At 34.8% G+C, this 21,064-nt stretch overlaps 1 protein-coding gene across 1 annotated transcript; it reads right to left on the reverse strand.

Annotated features, from left to right (window-relative positions):
* Window positions 1-2,661: 2,661 nt before the first annotated feature.
* On the reverse strand, window positions 2,662-4,857 carry LOC148208236 (sugar carrier protein C-like). Its single transcript, XM_088119816.1, has 3 exons — window positions 4,592-4,857; window positions 3,291-4,249; window positions 2,662-3,147 (listed from the first exon to the last, which is right to left on the reverse strand). The coding sequence occupies exons 1-3, from the start codon at window positions 4,734-4,736 to the stop codon at window positions 2,701-2,703; spliced, it is 1,551 nt and encodes a 516-aa protein (XP_087975942.1). The 5' UTR covers window positions 4,737-4,857; the 3' UTR covers window positions 2,662-2,700.
* Between the last annotated feature and the right edge of the window lie 16,207 nt (window positions 4,858-21,064).

Below are 21,064 nucleotides of genomic sequence, written 5' to 3' on the forward strand. Positions count from 1 at the left end.
AACACAAATCCCTTAATTTACTCCTTTAAAACCTTAATTTACTCATTGATTTTCCCTTAATTCACTCCCACATTGGTGCTCAACCTTCAATGACAATTCAAAATTATAGAAACATCTTTTGAAGTCTCAATAAACATATATCCACATATTCAAAATTACAGTATATATCCACTTATATATCCACATATTCAAAATTACAGTATATATCCACTTATATATCCACATATTCAAAATTACAGTATATATCCACTTATATATCCACATATATACATTCAAAATCACTATAGTATATCCGCATGTTCGCATATATACAAGTTGAGTTATAAGATATATCCACTTATATATCCGCATATATACATTCAAAATCATTATAGTATATATCCTCATATCCGCATATATACAAGTTGAGTTATAAGACATATCTTAATCAAACTCATTATAATATATATCCTCAATCAGAATTCAAAATGCAAACCTTTCAATCGGAATAAACGGAGATGAACTGCTCTGGCGACGGAGAAAAATTGAGGCGACCGGAGATGAAGGCAGGTAGACATCAGTCGAAGACGAAGGCAAGCATAAACGACCGGAGAAGAAGGAAAGATGCAAATCTCCTTTCGAAGGGGATAAACAAATACGGGTGACGGAGAAAAACGGAGCCGGCCGAAGAGGAAGGCAGACAGAGACAGACGGTCGGAGAAGAAGAATGGACGGTCGGAGAGGAAGAAAAACGGACGGTTAGAGGAATAAGAAAGGGGTTTCAAAAATAGATGGTTTTGGAGATTTTTCAGGTTTTGAGATTTTTTAATTTTGGAGAGTATAATTAAACACGTTTTAAGTTATTTAAATTATAACCTCCCAATTTACCATTTCTAGATTTAAAAGTTATTTAATATTGAGGTGTATCCTTAAAATGATATACTAGTAATTTGTGTGATGGGTACCATCCTAATTAGTATTGTTTCATGACAAAAGTGTAAATTTTATACATTTCAATCATTTTATGTAATTATGATTCTTAAATAGGCTATCAAGTACTAATCCCATAATAAAATGAAATAAACTTCGGATGCCAACAACGTTGGGCCATTTGCTTTGCCTCAGTTATGAGATTTCAAAGGCCTCTCAAATCTATTCCATCTTTAGTATTTTCTATTTCCTATTTATTATCATTAAAAAAATTGTCAATCAAGAGAGATGAATACATAAAGAAAGAAGAGAGAGAAAATAAAATAAATAGCTCACAATTGTATAACGGTGGTAAGTAAAATGAACTTTATCAGATAAAAACTTAAGTTTTTATCCCTTTTACATGAAGCTTTGATGACTTTGGCTTTGAATATTATCTAAATGGTAAGATCTAAATGACTCATCCGATTCTGTCCAACATAATTTTTTCTTCGTTTGAACTCATTTCGATCATTCTTTTAACCGTTATGATCGACGCAATTATCGTGGCTCTTTTATGATTCCTTGTAACTTTTCTAACATTGATGGGATAATAAGATCGATGAATTGCCTCTTCGAATATTTTCTCATGTAATACCTCTATTACTTCAATCTTTCTTGCATAGATTTGCGATTTGAATAATTAAGGGTATGTTTGGTAACATTTTGGTTTATTATTTTTGTTTCCTCATTTTTTATAAGGAAAAATATTTCCATGGCTTTGAACACCCATTAATTCAATAATGATAAAATAATAAAATTTTATTTATGTTTTGCAACATATTCGAAACAAAAAAAAACTTGTTTTTGTTTTTTTTCACGATTTTTATACAATTTTGAAAACACTTTTGAAAAATTGAGAACAAGAAAAACATATTGTCAAAATGCTAGGTTTCTTAATAAAATTGGAAACGAAAAACAACAAATAGTTACCAAACAGTGTTAAGGATCTGTTTGGTAACGTTGGATCAATTTCTTGTTTCTTATATCTTTGTTTCTTTCACTCTCTCATTTCTCGTTTTCTAATATTTTAAATTAAATATCTTTGGAAACTTGGTGATGTTGTTTCTAAAATTATTTTAAAAACATTTCTATAAAATGAAACACAAAAATAAGAAATGAAAACATTATCAAACGACCTGAAACAACTTCCAACTCCTTTTTAACAAAAAATAATAGGATTACTTTCTGTTCGTTGCTCCCAACTCACGTCTTTCAATCAAAGATGGGTGTCTTAACCAATTAAGATATGCTCAGGTTCAAGACTCAACGAAGCTTGAATTGACTTAATAAGGGATTATTTATGGATGATAATTTGTATTGTACTGCGAGAAGAAATTTTATTTTTATTTCTTTTATTTTTGATCAACATGATCAATCAGTTATCTCAAAACTATTTGTCATTTTAAATAAAGGCCACTGTAACAAGTTGTGAGAATAATAATTTGGCCACAAATTACTAAAAGGTTCTTTAAAATCTCTTGAATCAGCCACAACACTTTTTCAAAAGGATTTTTTTTTTCAAAAAAGAAAACACCACCACCATAAATGCCAGAATAAACATGGAAAAGAAATTATATTCCATGACATTTAATAAACAGAATTCCTTCCAAAACTACTAAATACCAGAGTAAATTTCTGGAAATAACAAAAAAAAAAAAAAATAGAAGGAATAAATCCCATTAAAGAGAAAGTATAAGGGTGGAAGTAAAAGAAAAATAATGATAGTAATCGGGTTGTGATATCCTCGTCCTAAATTTGAGGTCGAACTTTAGTAAGTTGTTGAGACACATATCTACTCCAGAACCAATGTTGCCTCCAAACACAAGACATGTCTTCAATGGGGATGCCCTTTGTCTCCGGCAAGAAGAAATAGATGAATATGGTCATCACAGCCACGAAGAACGCAAAGAAGAAGAACAACCCAAATTTCATATGGCAAAGCATGGTGAGGAAGATTTGGGCAACCAAAAAGGTAAAGAACATATTCACCGACGCCGTTACGCTTTGGGCAGCTGATCGAATTTCAAGCGGGAAGATTTCACTTGGAACTAGCCATCCCAGAGGTCCCCAAGACCATGCAAAGGCTTGAACATAGATGCAAATAAACAATACCACAATACCAGCATACCACTTGGGTAAATAAGCAACCTCACCAGAAACTCCAAATTTCCAAGCTATGAACACACCCACCAAAACCTACAAATGATGCGATGTTTATTAGAATCAAATGGATTAGAAAAAGCTTTTGAACAATTATTGTTGGTCAAACATACTTTTTGCCCAATTTCGTTCTAGAAAAAAAAAATAAAAGGGATTTGAAATAGTAAAATTTTAATCACCTGGAAAATGAACATGATGGTTCCACCGAGCAAGAAAAGAATCCTCCTTCCCCATTTATCCGTACCATACATAGATACAAAAGTTGCCAAAACATTGATACCACCCGTAATGACAGATGAAAGAAGAGAAGCATTGTCCCCAAATCCAATAGTCTTGAACAGCACAGGAGCATAGAACATGACAACATTGATCCCAGTCAATTGTTGAAAAAATGGTATTAAAACAGACATTACCAATTGTGGTCTGTTTTGCCTCTCCCTCAAATTCCTCCATGGATGTTTAACTGCCTTGGCAGCAATACTTGCCGCCACGATGTCTTGAAATTCTGCATCTACATCCTTCAAAGACACGCCGCGGATACGTTGGAGCATGACTCTTGCCTTCTCAACTTCACCTCTCTCCAACATCGAAGTTGGAGTATCGGGAAGAAACAAAGCTGAGATTGTGATGAATAATGCAGGCACTCCCGCACCGCCTAGACTCACGCGCCACCCCCATCCGCCATGAATCTTGGCAGTACCAAAATTAACAAGATTAGCCACTAGAATGCCGATCGTAATCGATAGTTGGAAAACAACATTCAGAGAGCCTCGGTATTTAGAAGGAGCCATCTCCGAGACATAAAGTGGAACAGACTGAATTGAGAATCCAACACCAATGCCCAAACAAATACGACCAATGATCAACATGGCGATGTTTTGAGCTGCAGCATTAATGGCAGCACCAACCAAAAATACGAAGCCACCGAGAAGCATAGACTTTTTACGACCGAAGGTTTTGGTGACCCAAGATGCTACAAAAGAAGCCAAAAGTGCAGCCAAATAAAGAGAAGAAGTAAACATGGTGAGGGCAACACTATCAAATTTGCAGTATTGATTGGTTGAAGTGTCCAAAGCTTCTTTCTCATAAACAGATGGGAAAAATTTCTGCAGAAATGGAGCCATTGACGTGACGCCACCTGATCAATTCACCAAAAATTAAATAATAAATTATTAAACAATGGAGTGAGTCAAAACGGTAGAAGAAAGCAATTCTATACGAGGTCTTCTTCTACATTATTTTCTAATAAATTGAGTGCCTAAATTTCATGCAGTCGTTTTTTGGTATATTATCAAACTTTCATAGATTTTAATTACCATAACAAATTTATAAAAGTTACTTCATTCTAATATTGAATTAATTTTTTTAAAGTCCTCATATTATATTTTAAGTGTCGTGAGTTTTTAGGCCTTAGAAGCCAACATCTCACTCGCCTATACCTTAAGCTGGGCCTACCCTACATAAAAAATCATTTGGATACCTGAGATACCAATGTCGTAACCGAAGATGAGTCCGCCCATAGCTGCAACAATGCATGTTATCAACACATAAAAAGTGAGTTCTCCAGGATAGTTCTTGATCGACCCGCTTTGATTACCATTGAGCTCGAAACCACCGCCGGCCATCTTAAAAATTGAAGAGAGGAAATAGGAAATATGAACGTAAGGGAAGAGAAGAGATCGAAGAATGTGAAAAAAATCAAAAGCTGAATGGGAGAATATATAGCCAAATTTTTCCTAAGATAGTTAGGAATGGGTTTCCTTCCCAAACACCAAAATCCGTCCATGGGTTGAAGACTTGATAATGAATAATGGGATAATTAAGGTGATAATTACAAAATTATAAGAGATAACTCAATATTATATATATTTTCAAATATAGTTTTAAATTTTATAACAATACCATAATTCCCAAAAAATCAAATTTAAAAGTAATATAACGTACGTACACTTAAACTATATTTTGAAAGAATTAAAAACTCTTAACATTTTTCTAATATATATTAAATTTATGCTATCTTATAAAATTTTCTTAAAATAAATATGTTTGTTTTAAAAGATAATTAAGTTGGTATAATTTAATTGTGTAATTTTAAGTTTTTCCAAGTTTTCGAATAATAAAATTTAGATTTTATCTTTTGGTAACAAAAAAAATGGAAAGTTCAATTTCAACGTGTATCAATTTTTATTTTAAATTTTATCAAATTACATTTTAAATATAGATTAGTATTGCAATATTCACCTTAAATTTGTAAAATTTTACTCTTTTGATAAGTTTTTATTTGAGAAAAGTATTTTATTATGTCAATTATCATAAACTATGCTCGCTTTGACTTTAACAGAGTTATTTAATAGTCAATTTTGTACATCAAATTAAACTTAATTTGCATAAAGCTTGATTTACATTAAATTAGTGAGTTTTTGAAGTTATTTTACATTATTTTATTTTTCGTTAAAATGAGAAGGTTAATTAACAAAATTAAATATATGAAGAAAATTGTAATACATATCTAAATTTAGAGTTAAATTTGGAAACAACTTGCAAAATTTAAAGATGAAACTGGTTGAATCGGAACTTCATATGCAAAATAAAAAATATATATAATTCAGAATCTGTTTTATTTTTTTTAAATTTATTTTTAAAATTTTTATTTTTTGACACAAAAGGCAATCCCACGTATTTTTAAGGCATACCAAGCGTAATATCTTCAATCTTCCATCTTAAAAATAATTTAGGTCATTTATGTTAAATAAAGATAAAAGTTACCCAAATTACACTTAATTCAATAATTTATAAGGCATTTTTTTGGACAGTTGAAATAACGATCGAAAACTTATTAAATACAATTCTAAAGGTTAAAAGAGATTTTATAAATTTAAAGAGATTTTATAAATTTAGTAATTAAATTTTAAAGTTGTATAATAAATTTATGAACTTTTAAAAGTGTCCAATAAATTTTTAAATTGTAATTTTGTATCAAATAGCATCTTGAATTCTTAAACTGTCTAATATATTTATAAATTTTCAAATCTTTTTATCTAATACGTTACTAGACTATTTTATATTTCTTAAAATTCACATATCTATTAGTTCTTAAAATTCACATTTTATTAGCCACAAAATTCAATGTTATTTTATTAAAATTTTTTAATGTTCAGGATAGACTAGATACCATCAATAAATTATGGATTAAATTTAGGGTATTTTGAAAACCATTTTGTCTTCTGTTTTTATCGTTGGTTTTTAGTTTTTTAAAAACAAGTTATTTCAGAATCCATTCAATTTTTAAAATCTCACTCACTTTTTTCTCGTTCTAAAATTTCTTTTTCATACATTTCTCTCCAAAAATTTTATTTTTTTCTCCCTAAATATTTACCATTATTTGTCGCAACGTCATCGTGACGCGGATCGGCCGACATCATCCCCTGAAGGGTCTATTTCGAGATAAGGGTTTGGAGTCACCACCAACCATCTATAAGGTGTGATTGGTCACCTATTTTAAAATAAGATTTACGAAAAACAGATTGTTGTTTGGAAGTCAATTGAACATAGGGGAGATGTTAGCACCGTACGACACTCATTCGAAAACCGTACCATATTTTGTAAAAAATTGTCTTATTATTTTATTTGGTCCAAACGACAAAAATATTTTTGTTAATTTTAAATGTCTCAAATTTATTAAGTAAAATGTGAATTGAAAATTATGAGCGGCATAAAGGTCATTGAAAAAATGTTATCACCTTGGAATATGGGAAGATTCCAATTTTCGTCATTGGAGTTTTCAAAATAATTATTTAGTAAAAAAAATAATAAATAAAGAAATCATTTTTATTTTAGGGCACAATGGAGACTTGAACTTAGACATGAGAATCAACTCTTAAACTTCTTACCAATGTGCCCAGATACAACTTGAATTTCCTTTTTTAAATACAAACTTTTATTTTTAAACTTTGTTTAAAAAAAAACTCAAAATAAAATCTTTTATTTAAAATGATTATTTAATAAAAACAATGATAAAAATAAAATAAAATAAAATAAAAAACTTTATTTTTTGAAGCATGGACTTGGGTCATATATAATAAAACCTAAGAATCTTTCTTTCACACTAAGATACAAACATTGATTTCTTTTACAACATCAAAATTTTGTTAATTAAAACAAAAAAAAATAAAAAAAAATTTATATTTATTTCGAAATTAAAAAATTCTTTAAAAGAAAGATTGTTATTTCAAAATTTAACAAAATAAATCAAATTTACTTAAAATAAATTTATTTGTTTAGATTCTTTCCAAAAACTCTAATTAACAAATTCTTTCAAAGGGTTTTATTCCTTTATTTATAAAATAAGTTTTTTTTTTTAAAAAAGGTATATTTAAAAAGCTCTCAAAATTGCACCTTTAAGAAAATAAAAAAACAAAACTGTTCTGGTTCTGATTTAAAACAAATTTTTATTTATTTTCCAATAAGAAATAAAACCCATTTTGACTTTTAAAACAAAATTATTTTAAAAAATCTATTACTCTTCTAGAAAAAAGAAATTTATTTAGACAAACTATTTTTGAACCAAAATCTTTTATTTTTTTTAAACAACTTTTTAAATTACTTTAAAAGGAACAGAAAAAAAATTTTCTTTAGAAAATCTTTATTTATATACCAAAACTTAAATATATATTTTCTTTAAAAAAATAAAAAGAGAAGAAAAGACAACGGTGGGTACTTTTCACTGTCACGATTGGGTACTGCCAGTTCGCTGTTTGTCGGATTGGTGTCGAACTTTGTGAGGAGAAAAGAAGAGAGAAAAGACTTTGTTAGAGTGGAAATAGGGTAGGAGATGGATGAAAAAGGAGAGAGAAAATACTTTGTTAGAGTGGGAATATGGTAGGAGAGGGATGAGAAAAGAAAAGAAAAGTGGATTTTGAGCAGTGAAGTAGAAGAGGAAAAAAAAAATTGGGTTTTTAAAATCTCACTTCTCCGCAACTTTCTTCTAGCTCCCCCTCCCCCCTCTATGCTTGCTTTCTGTATTCTGTGCTTTGTTTTTTTTCCTCCCCTTATGCACTCTGTAACGTCCCTCTTAAATACATAAAATTGATAACGGTAACATGGCGTGAGTCCAGTAAAATCGGAGAGAAAAAAAAGAAAGGAAAATATAGGGAATGACACATGTGAAGCATTTAACCAAGAAAAAATCAAAGAAGAAAAATCAGTTCAATAAAATCAAATTATCTTTTAAAAAAAACAAAATCCTTTTTGATAAAATCAAATTTTATTTAAACAATAAATTTTAAATCTTCTTATAAAGTCTAACCCTTTTTTAAATTTAAGTTAATTTAACCTTTATCGTAAAACTAATAATAAAGTAAAATTATGTTAGTTTTAACCAAAATAGTAAAACTTAATAAATAAAAATAATAAATAAATAAAATTTGAGCTGGATCAAATACGGTATCCACAGTTTACTCCCTTTGTGTATTTTTGAAGAACTGAAAGGGTAGACAAAGGAAAAAAGAAAAAGTATTTGAGAGGCAAAAATTTTTATTAAATAATGCAAGATAGAGACAGACCCAGCTTGACACTAGGTACGATCTCAAATGCAAAGGACCTGGCTTTCACACAGGCTTGGACTTCAACTTGGATCGGGTTCGATTCAACCGAAAGATAAAATGCAACGGACCTTACTTTAACACAGACTTCAACCTCAACTTGGATCAGGTTCAATTTAACCGAAAAATAAAATGCAACGGACCTGACTTTAACACAAGCTCCGACCTCAATTTGGATTGGGTTCGATTTAACCGATTGATAAAATGCAACGAACTTGGCTTTAACACAGGCTTCGATCTTGACTTGGATCAGGTTCGTTTTAACCGAATGATAAAATGCAAAGGACCTGACTTTCACACAGGCTTCGACCTCGACTTGGATCGGGTTCGATTTAACCGAATGATGTAATGCAATAGACCTGGCTTTAACACAGGCTTCGACCTCGACTTGGATCGGGTTCGATTTAACCGAAGATAAATAAAAATGGCCAAGCTTGCGAGCTCGGCTCGGACGGAAGGATGGCCTTGAGGATGAGTTGAAACGTACTGAGTAGGAGACCTGCAATCAAAAAAATTTTGATGCCCAAATTAGGAAGAATCCAAGTTGTATTCGAGAGAAAATACAATGTTTGTGTACCTGGGATAGAGACAAATGGTTTCTATATATAGGCAAGGTCTCTGATAGGATTCCCAACAAGGCCTTAACGACTCTTTAAGGTATGCTTGAATCACGACGTACTGTCATGGAGTTTGTCAGAATATATGGCTGAGTAAGACACATCGTGGTCGATTCAAATAAAGAATGAGAACGAGAACAAATGAGATCTTGGTCGGCTCGACCATAACGAGCGTTGACTCGGTAGACAGTCAAAATACCGAGGTGATAAAACTTGGTTTCACAGACTTAAAGACATGCATGTTTTTCTCTTCCAACCAGATGCGCCACGTGCGAGGTAGAAAACTACCTCCAACAGATTGAAATGCAATTTCCAAAAAAAGGCTGAAGTTATTTGATTTATTAGAAAGTTCTTGACCTGCGTGCAGGGTTTAGAAATCTTTTTAAGCTTGCTACGTACATGAGTTATGCACTTGATGCATGACAATAAGACTAAAAAAAACACATGTTCATGCAAACACGAACTTCCAATGGTAGTATGCACTACTTATCGTAAATGATTGTTTACAATAAAGATGGGTGCATCTACAAGTATGCATTGCCTCAATGTCATGAATGATAAATAGAGATGATTTTCCTTAATTAACTTTCAGAGTTAGAATGCAATTGACAATATATAGAACATATACTCTATTTTGCTTTGAATTATGTGGACACCGTATTTGTTCCGGCTCCCTTTTGTTAAAAAAAAATCATTATTTATTTTATTAAGTTTTATTTAATTGTTTTGGTATAAATAACATAAGTATATTATAAGTTTTAACGTAAAGTTTTAATTAAATTACTTTTTTAAAATAGATTTTGTTTAAAAAACAAAAAGATTTGTTTATTATTATTATTATTACTACTACTATTATTTTATTATTATTTATTTAATTGTTGTTATTAAAAAAAATAACATAAAAAACCGATTAAGTACTTGTTGGGTTTTATTTTTATTATTTATTATTTACTTATTGTTTAAATGGTCAAGTAAGAGGAGTAAATTTCGTTCTTCTCCCTGTTTTTTCTCCAAATCAATTTAACTTCCTAATTTGGCTCACATGTTCTCCTATATAAGGAGGGCAGAGAAGAACAAACTAGGTGAAATCCTAAACACACTCATCTCATGAAATCACTTAATTCTCTCCCTTTCATTCTTCTTGTTCGGTTTCAGCCTTGAAGAAAAAAAAAATCCTGAAACCTCCCTTTGTTCCAATCTCTTGGTGGCTTTGGGTTTCTTTCTAGCCATTGCCTCCAACTAACTTGCAGCGACTGACACAATGGGACTTCCAACGATGACATAGCTGAACCTGATAGTAAGAACACAAATTCAGCGACCTATCCTGGTGCAACGACGACCAGCACTTCTGCGACCTCCATTCCGGTGATTGAGACAACTTAAGTAAGTAAAGGATGTGTTTTTCTTTAAGAGAAACTTTTTTTTAATAAACAAAAACGATATTGAAAAATGTTTGTTTTTTTTTACCAGTAAACCAAACCAAATTTTTCATAAAAGGTTTTGAAAGAAAATTGAATAAGAGTTTATTTTAACTAAGTTGGAAAAAAGTTTTCTTTTAAAGTAAGGTGTTTTTAGGAAAATAAATAAGAGATTTTAAAAGAAAACAAATTTTGGTTTTAAAATTACAATGTAATATTTTATTTTAAAATGAAAGAATTGTTAAATAAGATTTTGAAAAAATTGAATAAGAGTTTATTTTAAATAAGTTTGGTTAAATAAAACAGTTTTAAACAAATTTCAAATCCAAAATAAAATAAAAAGTTTTTTTTTTAATTTTTCATTTATAATTTTTTTTTCTTTTTTATAAAAGAAATTTAAAAAATACGAAGTTTATACGGTAAATAGAAAATCAAGTTTAAATCTTTAGGTGTTGGCCTAGTGGCAATAGGCGTGGTTATCGAGTTCTACAATCCAAGTTGAAGTCCTTATATATATATTTTTTTCTTCTCTCTTGTTTTTTTTATATCGTTGTTTTTTTTAAGAATTATTTCGAAAACTCTAATGACGGAAATTGGAACCTTCAACTATTCTCGAGATCGTTTTTTGTTTTCTGATGGTCTTTGCACCACTCATTCTTATTGGTTCATATTTTATTCGAAACAGTGAACCAATAAATTTGAGACATTTAAAAACCTAGAGTATCTTTTTGGACCAAATATAATAGGATAATTTTCGACAAAATATGGTATCGTTTTCGAAAGGTGTCGTAGGGTGCTAACACCTTTCCTACGCTCAACCGAATCCCGAACCAAAATTTTGTTTCCGTAGACCAAGTTTTTTTTAAATAGGTGACCAATCACACCTCGTAGATGATTGATGGCGACTCCAAACCTTAATCTCGAAATAGACCCTTCAGGAGATAACGTCGGCCGCTCCGCGTCGCGATGACATTGCGACAGCTTGGCGACTCCGCTGGAGACCTTTAGAGAGTTAAGCCATTATTTTTGTCATTTATTATCATATTATATTTCTTTTTTTTCCGCTTTGTTTTTTTTTAATGTTGTATTATTTTAAATATCCCATTATATAATGTAATATTATTTGGCATCACATGCATCTCGCACAAATTCACAAGCCTCCTACCCGGGCTTTACCATTAAGATTACATCGGAGATTGAGTGTGTGACCTTCGTGGAATTTCGGTTCCCGTGCAGGTGCATGAAATTCTCCTTTCAGGTTGACCATACTGTGAAATCGTATGGAAGATTTGGGGGCCGTTTTCCTCTAGGTTGTGTAGGTATTAACTTTACACTCATCTTAGCCCTAGCATAACATTTCGCTATTTATTTATTTGTTTTTGTTTGAGGTTGGTGTTAATAAAGTGATGCATAAAAAGTGTCTCATTGAATAAAAAAAAGAGTCTCATTACTTAAAAAAAAAAGGCCCTTAATGCATTGAAAAGAAGAGTCTTGTTACATTGATATTAACTTTTTCATTTTCATCATTTTATTTTTTTTAATATTATTAATTTTTTAAAAAAAATATTTTTCTAAAAAGTTTTGCAAAATTTTCTTTTTCCCCTTTAAAGTAATTTTCACAAATTGTGCAAACTTTGACCTAAGTCTTAAATCACTAATTGGCAGTTAATTAAAGCATGAGTTATAGTAAAATTCCGACCGAATAATAGGAAGAGGAAGACCAAGAAACTGTCCGCAAATGGTCGAAAAGCAAACAACGTATTCATGGCGATGCCTCATTGGAGAATGTCATAGCACTGTTTCAAAGCACATGAGGAACTTGTCAATTGGATATCTTAGGGAAAAAATGCTCAAATGCCTTGGCGAACAAAGACGAGATCTAGAGCATTGGGAACAGTGTTATATACTCTGCTTTAATCTATTTCCAATTTAATGATTTAAGCTTTGTGGTTCAAATTTGACACAATCGTTTGTTTTGTTTCACTCTTGAAATCTTCATTTATTGATAATAAAATCACGGACTTATTGATTTATGGTTTTCTCTCCTTCTATCTTCTATTTTTCTAAAAAAACAAAAAGGATTGTTCAAGATAGCTCGCTCACCGACACCGCATCGCACTTACTGTAACGCCCCGCGTTCTCTGGCTCGTGTATTTTAAGTTATAAATAGTGCATTTGGATTTTTCCCAAAGCTGATAATGTTAATTTTTGGATTTTATAATTTTGGAGTTCTAATTTATGGGTAAATTAGAATTAACTTCATCGAATAAAGAGAAATTAAGTTTTCAAATTTTGGAGAGAGATTTTATTTCGATCTTAATTCAAGGTTTTGGAAATTTAATTTTCCCTTTTGGACCTTATTCTAGGGTTTTAGAGTTAAAGTTAATTATCTTATTTTGGGTTGTTGTGGGATTTATTTAGTTGGACCTCTTTTAAAATTTGAGAATTTAGGTTATTGGTTTTAAAACAAGGTTAGTAATTAAAGAATAGAAAAAAAAGAAAAAGGGAAAAGAAAACAAAACAAAACAAAAAAGAATGGAGAAAAAAAAAGAAAACAAAAGGTGAACCCTAGCCACATCTTTCTTCTTCTTCCTTTCTTGCCCTAGCCGCCGTCACCCCCCCCCCCCCCCCTCGTTGAGTTTCTTCTCCGGCGACCACACCTCACGGCAGCAACTGTAGCGGCGGCGTCTCCTCGAACCAGCAGCAGCGCGACCCCTCGGCGACCCAATCTTCATCGGCGACGGTTAGCGAGCAACGACAGCATTTTTCTTGAACTTCAGCGGCGGCGCGACTTCGAAACTTCCTTCGGCAGTCGTCGACGGCAGCAACGGCGCGTTTCCAGCCAATTCCGGCGTCTCACACGGTGTCTTGAACCCAAACCTAGGGCGGTTCCGGCGTTTTTACAGTGGCAGTGGCGCTTCTGCGGCGTCCCGACAGCGACCCTTGGCCGTGTGTACTTCGACGACCACAAACAGCTTTGATTTGTGGCCTTTGTTCCCCTCCGACGACTTTAGACACTTACCCACACCTATCCGGAGTTTGATTCGCGGTACCCACCCTTATTTGGACTCAAACCAGCATTACCCATCACTTTTTGACATCGGAATAACAAGCCTAAGGACATTCAAACTCAGTTTTGGAAGCCCGAACCTCTTTGGTGTTGACCCACTCTTAACTCAAGAGGTTTTGGTGTGAGTTAGTAGGTAACGACTCACCTAAGTTAGTGTTAATGCAAACTAAGTGTTTTTAGTTAGTTTCTAACTCAAGCTTGGTTGCCTTTGATTTAGGGAATCCTTCGGCGAGCTTAATAGCGTTAGGGCCATTGGGTAAGTAGTACCAGGGGTGTGTGCGTGTGTTGTGCTGTGTTGTTGGAATGGTTTATTGTTGCATTCTAATATGAATCATGTGCCATTTATATCTATAGTTGTGGGTCATGGTTGGAGAAATTCTGATAGGTACAGTTGGCTTTGCATCTTGCTGTGTTCCTATATATTATGTAAATGTGTTGAATCATGATCATTGGATGCAGTTGGTGGTTTCTGATTAAAAATGGTTGGAAGTGGTTATGTTGGGTGATCGAATGCATGTTCTGAATCTAGATGTATGTGCTAGCTTTATGATTACTGGAACATGGTAACTGTTGAGTTAGGAGACATTTACCTTCTAGTTTGAGAATTGCGTATTTATTTCTCTCCTTGTATGAATGAAAAGCATATTAAAAATGGTGTTGCGAATAGAATTGTAAATGACTTGTCGATGCCCTGAAGGGATTAGTTGTGATTTATCTGAAGTGTTAGGACAGACTGGTTGTTTTGTTTGTTGTGAGTTGTTCGAAGTGGTAGACAGGACTAATGATTTCGTTACTGGGAGACCTTATGGTACGTGGCTTGAAAGTCACGGGACAGAATATTAGCAGGAGGCTGAGAGCTGAATGTGTGGTTTATCCTGAATCGGAAAGTGATTGGAGAAATACATAGCTTTGGTGGCAAATGGCCAGGGATGGTACGTCACTACTGGGTGTCGAGGCTCCGAGTGTAAAAGGTCGGGGGTCGAAAGGCCAGTATTGTTAGAGATGAGTGTTGAGGCTCCGGGTACGAAAGGTCTGGGGTAGGCATGATGAGTCTATTTGATGATGAGTATTGGGTCTTGACGTGGTGGCGGTCAAGGACCAATACGCTAAGTAGTCATCGAGACCTTGGGGATAAATGTCAAGGATCGATGCACAGTTCGAAACCTTGGGGATAAATGTCAAGGTTGAACACCAAGCTTCTGTAGAGGAGTGTCGGGACCTTGGGGATAAATAGCAAGGGTCGATATGATTTGAAGAGTTAGACTTGGAGGACTAACATGGTGTGATGTGCTAGATGCATAGTTTGAGACCTTGGGGATAAATGTCAAGGTTGAACGCCAAGCTTTTGTAGATGAGTGTCGGGGCCTTGGGGATAAATGGCAAGGGCCGATACGATTCGAAGAAGTGAGACGTGGAGGAATAACATAGTGGGATGGGTAGAGGTAGCGTGAAGGAGCTAGAGATTGGTGGGACTTGAGGACGAAGTTACGAGAGTCTTGACATTTTGGATGCTTGTGTGTGTGCTGACTAATTGCTATGACCTAGCGATGAATGATTCTTAGTTATTGCATTTTGATGATTGATGTGATTACGAGCATGTGGATTTGTGTATAGTTAGTGAGGGCTACTAGCGGGCGTTGGTGGTTGGGGTTACTTAGATTGTAATGAGTGGATTAATGAGTGTTATGATTTATTGATGCATGGATGCCAGGGTAATAATTCGTAATGAATATCGCGTGCCAAGCATGTCGCTTGTGTGTAGTTAGAGAGGGCTACTTACGGAGTATTCTTAATACTCACCCCCCCTTTACAATCATTGTTTTCAGGTGAAGATCAGGTTCATGGTGATGGTGCGGTTGAGACTCGAGAAGAATGACTATAACTAGCTTCTGTTTAGTTTTAACTTGCCTAAAATAGGTCTTTAGGAGTCTTGATGGTTTAGTTTATTTCTTATGTTTTGAGTATTGACTTGTGTAAAGTTCAGGGGGTTGGTATAATGTTTTAGATGACTTTTCTTTTAAGTATGGACTCCTGTAAAGATTTTGTCATTGGCTTCATTGAGAAGCTTAGGGAATATGTTTAATGCTGTTGGATTCACTAACTTTTTGAGATTGAAGCATGGAATAATCGTTTTGGTTGTGGTATTATTATCAGAGTGGCGCGGTGGAAGAGTGGTGGTTTTAATTTACTTAGTTGATTTGTTATTATCTTGTAGGGTATGTTTCTGTTGGATAGGTTGTTTGTCTATCGTTATTTACTTGTTTTGGCCTTGCTTGGCTTAACCAGGAAAGTTAGGTGTTTGTCCATGAAGAACAAGTTGTTTAGTCCATTTGAAAAGTAAAGTGTTCACAGGTTTAACTTGAGCAAATGAAAAGCGGATATTTCTAGGTTCGTTTAGTTGCTTTTATGCTTTCGGAGGCAGTTTGGAGCAAGTAGGTTTAGTAATGGTCCCTGTTGGGAAGTTGAAAATACTGGGGCGTTACAGTGCATTCCTACACAACGTCGCGACCCTTCCGCCACCGCAACGGCACGCCTCCCCTTCCTACTAAAGAGCAGATGCTAGCTAACAAGAGGGGCGGCGCGACGAGGGGCTGCATTGCGGGCGGACGCCCGAGAGGAGGGGTACATGAATGAACCGATACCACATCCGAATGAGAGGGATTCTGAGATTACTGAAGAATGGTCAATAAAGGGTTAAAAAGAATTGATAGTCACTACCTATATCAACAAGGTGTACCTTCCTTTTCGGTGGCTCAATCTTAAGAACTCCAAAGTTAAGCGTGCTTGGTTTGGAGCAATCTTAGGTTGGGTGACCTCCTAGTTGCTTTACTAGGAAGCATGTGAGTGAGGACAAAGCATGCTTAAGTGGCTTAGAACTTGACGGTGGCGCAGCCAGATCGCAGGGGAATGCCGGGGAGATGGTATTAGAGCGAAACGAGAAAAGTTAGATGTGAACCACCTTATAATGTATTGTAGGTCATCTTGATACACTGATTTCAAGATAGTCGGTCTATCTGGTCCAGCTTCTCGTTGGTACATGTAGTTAGATAGTGAGACATCGGCCACGAAGAAGGCAGGTTCTTTAAAGAAGAAGGAGGATGAGGTACAAATGGTAGGAGCAGACCGACACTCTTGGAAACAACAACCGTAAGGTCGGACAGCGCGATATGCTCCATATTATTACCCTAACGCCATACGGGTATAATCAACCATATGTCAATAATGCAACTTCACATTTCTCTCCTTATGCCTCTCAAAATTTTCGACCCCCAGCCTGTCAAATCTTCCAACCGAGGGGTCAGCAGCATAATACATTCTATACACCCGGGCATTAGAATAACAGAGGGCACGTAAACAGACTCAGTTTGACCTAATCCCTATGACTTGTACTGAACTTTTGCCTATGTTATTTCAAAATAATCAACTAGCACTGGTACCTGTGGATCCAATCCAGCCTCCATACCCAAGATGGTATCATGCAAATGCCCGTTGTGACTATCACGCAGGAGCTATAGGGCATTCAATAGAGAACTGCACCGTACTTAAATACAGAGTTCAAGCTTTAATCAAGGCAGGATTGTTGAACTTTAAAAAAGAAAATGGACCTGATGTCAATAACAATCCTTTGCCAAAGCATCAGAACCAACAAATAAATGCAGTTACAGCCGTGATAGAAGAAAGAGAGCAAACTAGTCCTTTGGTATTCCCATGTCCAAATGGTTTCAAGCTGGACAATTGGAGCGTGTTAGAGATACCATCTTTTGTTAATAATAAGTCAAAGTAACTTTTTCCCCTTATTTTCTTAATTAATAATTTTTTTTTATTTATTCCATGTACATTCTGTCCAGACCTATTATTTGTCTATAATTCTTCCATGTCAATAAAGTTTAAGTTCATTCACTTTTTTTCCTTTGCTCTACTATATTTCTCTCCGGGCCAATTTATTGATTTGTTTCTCTTTCTTTTTATTTCTCCCTTATTATGTCTTAAGCAGTAATACTGAGATTGAATGTGATAATGATTCGAAATACGAGCTCGATACACCTATATACAACGTCAGGTCTGATGAGAAAATGGATGATGAGCCCTCTGCTGAGTTATTTGAGAATGCTAGAAGAAGAAGAAAAGATGTTGGGACCCCATGAGGAATTAACTGAGACAGTTAACTTGGGGTCACAAGCGAAGGCAAATGAGGTTAAAATAGGCACTAATATGTCTTCAGAGAGTCGCAATAAGTTGATAGAGTTACTTTATGAATATTTTGATGTTTTTACTTGGTCCTATCAAGATATGCTTGGTTTAGATACAGACATTGTAGTGCACAAATTACTAATCAACCCAGAGTTCAAGCTGGTGAGGCAGAAGTTACGGAAAATGAGGCCAGATATGTTGATCAAGATAAAGGATGAAGTGAGGAAACAAATTGATGCAGGTTTCCTTATGGTATCTAATTACCCTGAGTGGGTGACGAACATTGTCCTTGTATCAAAGAAAAATGGACAAGTAAGAATGTGTATGGATTATAGAGACTTGAATCGTGCAAGTCCAAAAGACAACTTCTCGCTTCCTCATATCGATGTGTTGGTGGATAACACTGCCGGATTCTCAACCTTCTCCTTTATGGATGAGTTCTCAGGATACAATCAAATCAAGATGGCACCTGAGGATCACGAAAAAACCACATTCATTGCGCTATGGGGAACTTTTTGTTACAAAGTTATGTCGTTTGGGCTAAAAAACGCTAGGGCAACCTACTAGCATGCCATGGTTACCCTCTTTCACGACTTGATGCACAAAGAAATTGAACTTTACGTGGATGATATGATTGCCATGTCAAAACAGGGCGAGGAGCACACAACTATTTTAAGGAAGCTATTTGATCGATTGAGGAAGTTCAAATTGAAACTCAATCCCAACAAATGCATATTTGGGGCAACCACGAGAAAACTTCTGGGATTTGTAGTAAGCCAAGAAGGCATTAAAGTTGACCTAGATAAAGTCAAAGCAATCTTAGAGATGCCACCTCCACAGACGCAAAAAGAAGTTAGAGATTTCCTAGGACGACTCAGTTACATCGCAAGCTTTATATCTCACTTAACAGTAACTTGCGAACCCATCTTTAAGTTGCTTCGCAAGAACAATGATGGGGTATGGAGTGAAGATTATCAAGCAGCATTTGGTAGGATTAAGTAGTATTTGCAGGACCCTCTAGTTCTTGTGACACCAACTCTAGGACGGCCCCTTATTTTATATCTCATAATGACTGAAAACTCAATGAGATGTGTACTGGGCAGCATGATGACTCAAGCAGAAAAGAACAGGCCATATATTATTTGAGTAAGAAGTTTACCGATTGCGAGACTAGATACTCTCAAGTAGAAAAAACTTGTTGTACTCTAGCTTGGGCTGCCGACATCTAAGACAATACATGTTGTATTATACCACATGGATCATTTCAAAGATGGACCCCATAAAGTACATTTTTGAAAAGCCGTCTCTCTCAGGTCAAATTGCAAGGTGGCAGGTTCTCTTGTCCGAATATGATATTGTCTATGTGACTCAAAAGGCCATTAAGGGGAGTGCTCTGGCCGACTACCTAGCTCAACAACCTATAAATGACTACGTATCCGTGAAGTTCGACATTCTAGATGAGTATATCTCCACCATAACCGCAGGTGAGGAAAGTTTAGACCCACAAACTTAGACCACGATGTTTGATGGTGCCTTTAACGAGCCAGGTCATGGGATAGGGACTATTTTGATATCACCCAAAAGGGGATCTATACCCTCTTACTGCCAGGTTATGTTTTGAATGCACACATAATATGGCCGATTATGAAGCATGCTCGATGGGCGTCCAAGCTACTATTGAAATGAGGATTAAGAAACTTAAAGTTTTTCGGGATTCTATGATAGTAATTCATCAGTTAAGAGGAGAATGGGAAACAAGAGACACTAAGTTGTTGCCTTACAAACAACTCATAACAGAATTGTCACAAGAATTTGATGAAATCTCATTTGATTATTTACCAAGAAAAAACAATCAAATAGTAGATGCATTGGCCACATTAGCAGTAATGTTCAATTTAGAACTCAATGAGGAGGTCTGTCCGATTAAAGTTGGAAGGAGATATGTCACAACTTCTTGTATGAGCATGAGGAAGAACCCGACGGTAACCCCTGGTTTCATGACATCAAACAATATATCAAGAGTAAGGAATATCCACCGCATGCTTCAAAATATGATAAACGCACCCTCCGCAAGTTGGCAATGAAGTTTTTCTTAAATGGAGAGATAGTGTACAAGAGAAACCATGACATGGTTCTTCTAAGGTGCGTCGAAGGAGGAGAGGCGAATAAGATTATGGAGGAAATCCATGAAGGAGTTTGTGGCACTCATGCAAATAGGCACATGATGGCTAGGCAAATTTTAAGAACTGGCTATTACTGGCTGACTATAGAGACAGATTGTATTAAATATGCAAGAAAATGTCACAAATGTCAAACTTACTCAAACAAGAATCATGCTCTTGCTTCTCATTTGCACACTTTGACAGCTCCTTGGCCCTTCTCTATGTGGGGCATGGACGTGATAGGACCTATCGAACCTAAAGCATCAAATGGTCATCGATTCATTTGAGTAGCCATAGATTATTTTACTAAGTGGGTAGAAACAGCTTCTTACCAAGATGTGATAAAAGGAGTGGTAGTCAAATTCATCAAGAAAGAAATTATTTGTCGTTATGATCTTCCTGAAACCATGATCTCCAATAATGGAAGGAATTTGAACAACAAATTCATGAACGAGCTTTGCGAGCAGTTTAAGATCAAACATCTCTACTCAACCCCTTATCGACCCAAGATGAATGGTATAGTGGAAGCCGCAAACAAAAACATAAAAATAATCGATGGAAAGATGACTGTAACTTACAGGGACTGGCATGAAATGCTTCCGTTCGCCTTACATGGTTATCGCACCTCAGTTTGTACTTCAACTGGGGTAACGCCATTTTCATTAGTTTATGGTATGGAAGCTGTTCTCCCTGTTGAAGTAGAAATTCCATCATTAAGAGTTATCATGGAAGCTAAGTTACAAGAGACTGAATGAGTCTAAGGCGTTATGAACAACAAAATCTTTTAGAAGAAAAGAGGTCGACGGTGTTATGCAGAGGACAACTTTACCAAAGAAGAATGATGAAAGCCTATGACAAGAAGGTGCGCCCAAGAAGGTTTAGAGAGGGAAATCTG

Source organism: Momordica charantia (assembly GCF_013281855.1).
Source record: "Momordica charantia cultivar OHB3-1 chromosome 11 unlocalized genomic scaffold, Mcharantia_2.0 BLBB01000011.1, whole genome shotgun sequence".
Taxonomy (NCBI): domain Eukaryota; kingdom Viridiplantae; phylum Streptophyta; class Magnoliopsida; order Cucurbitales; family Cucurbitaceae; genus Momordica; species Momordica charantia.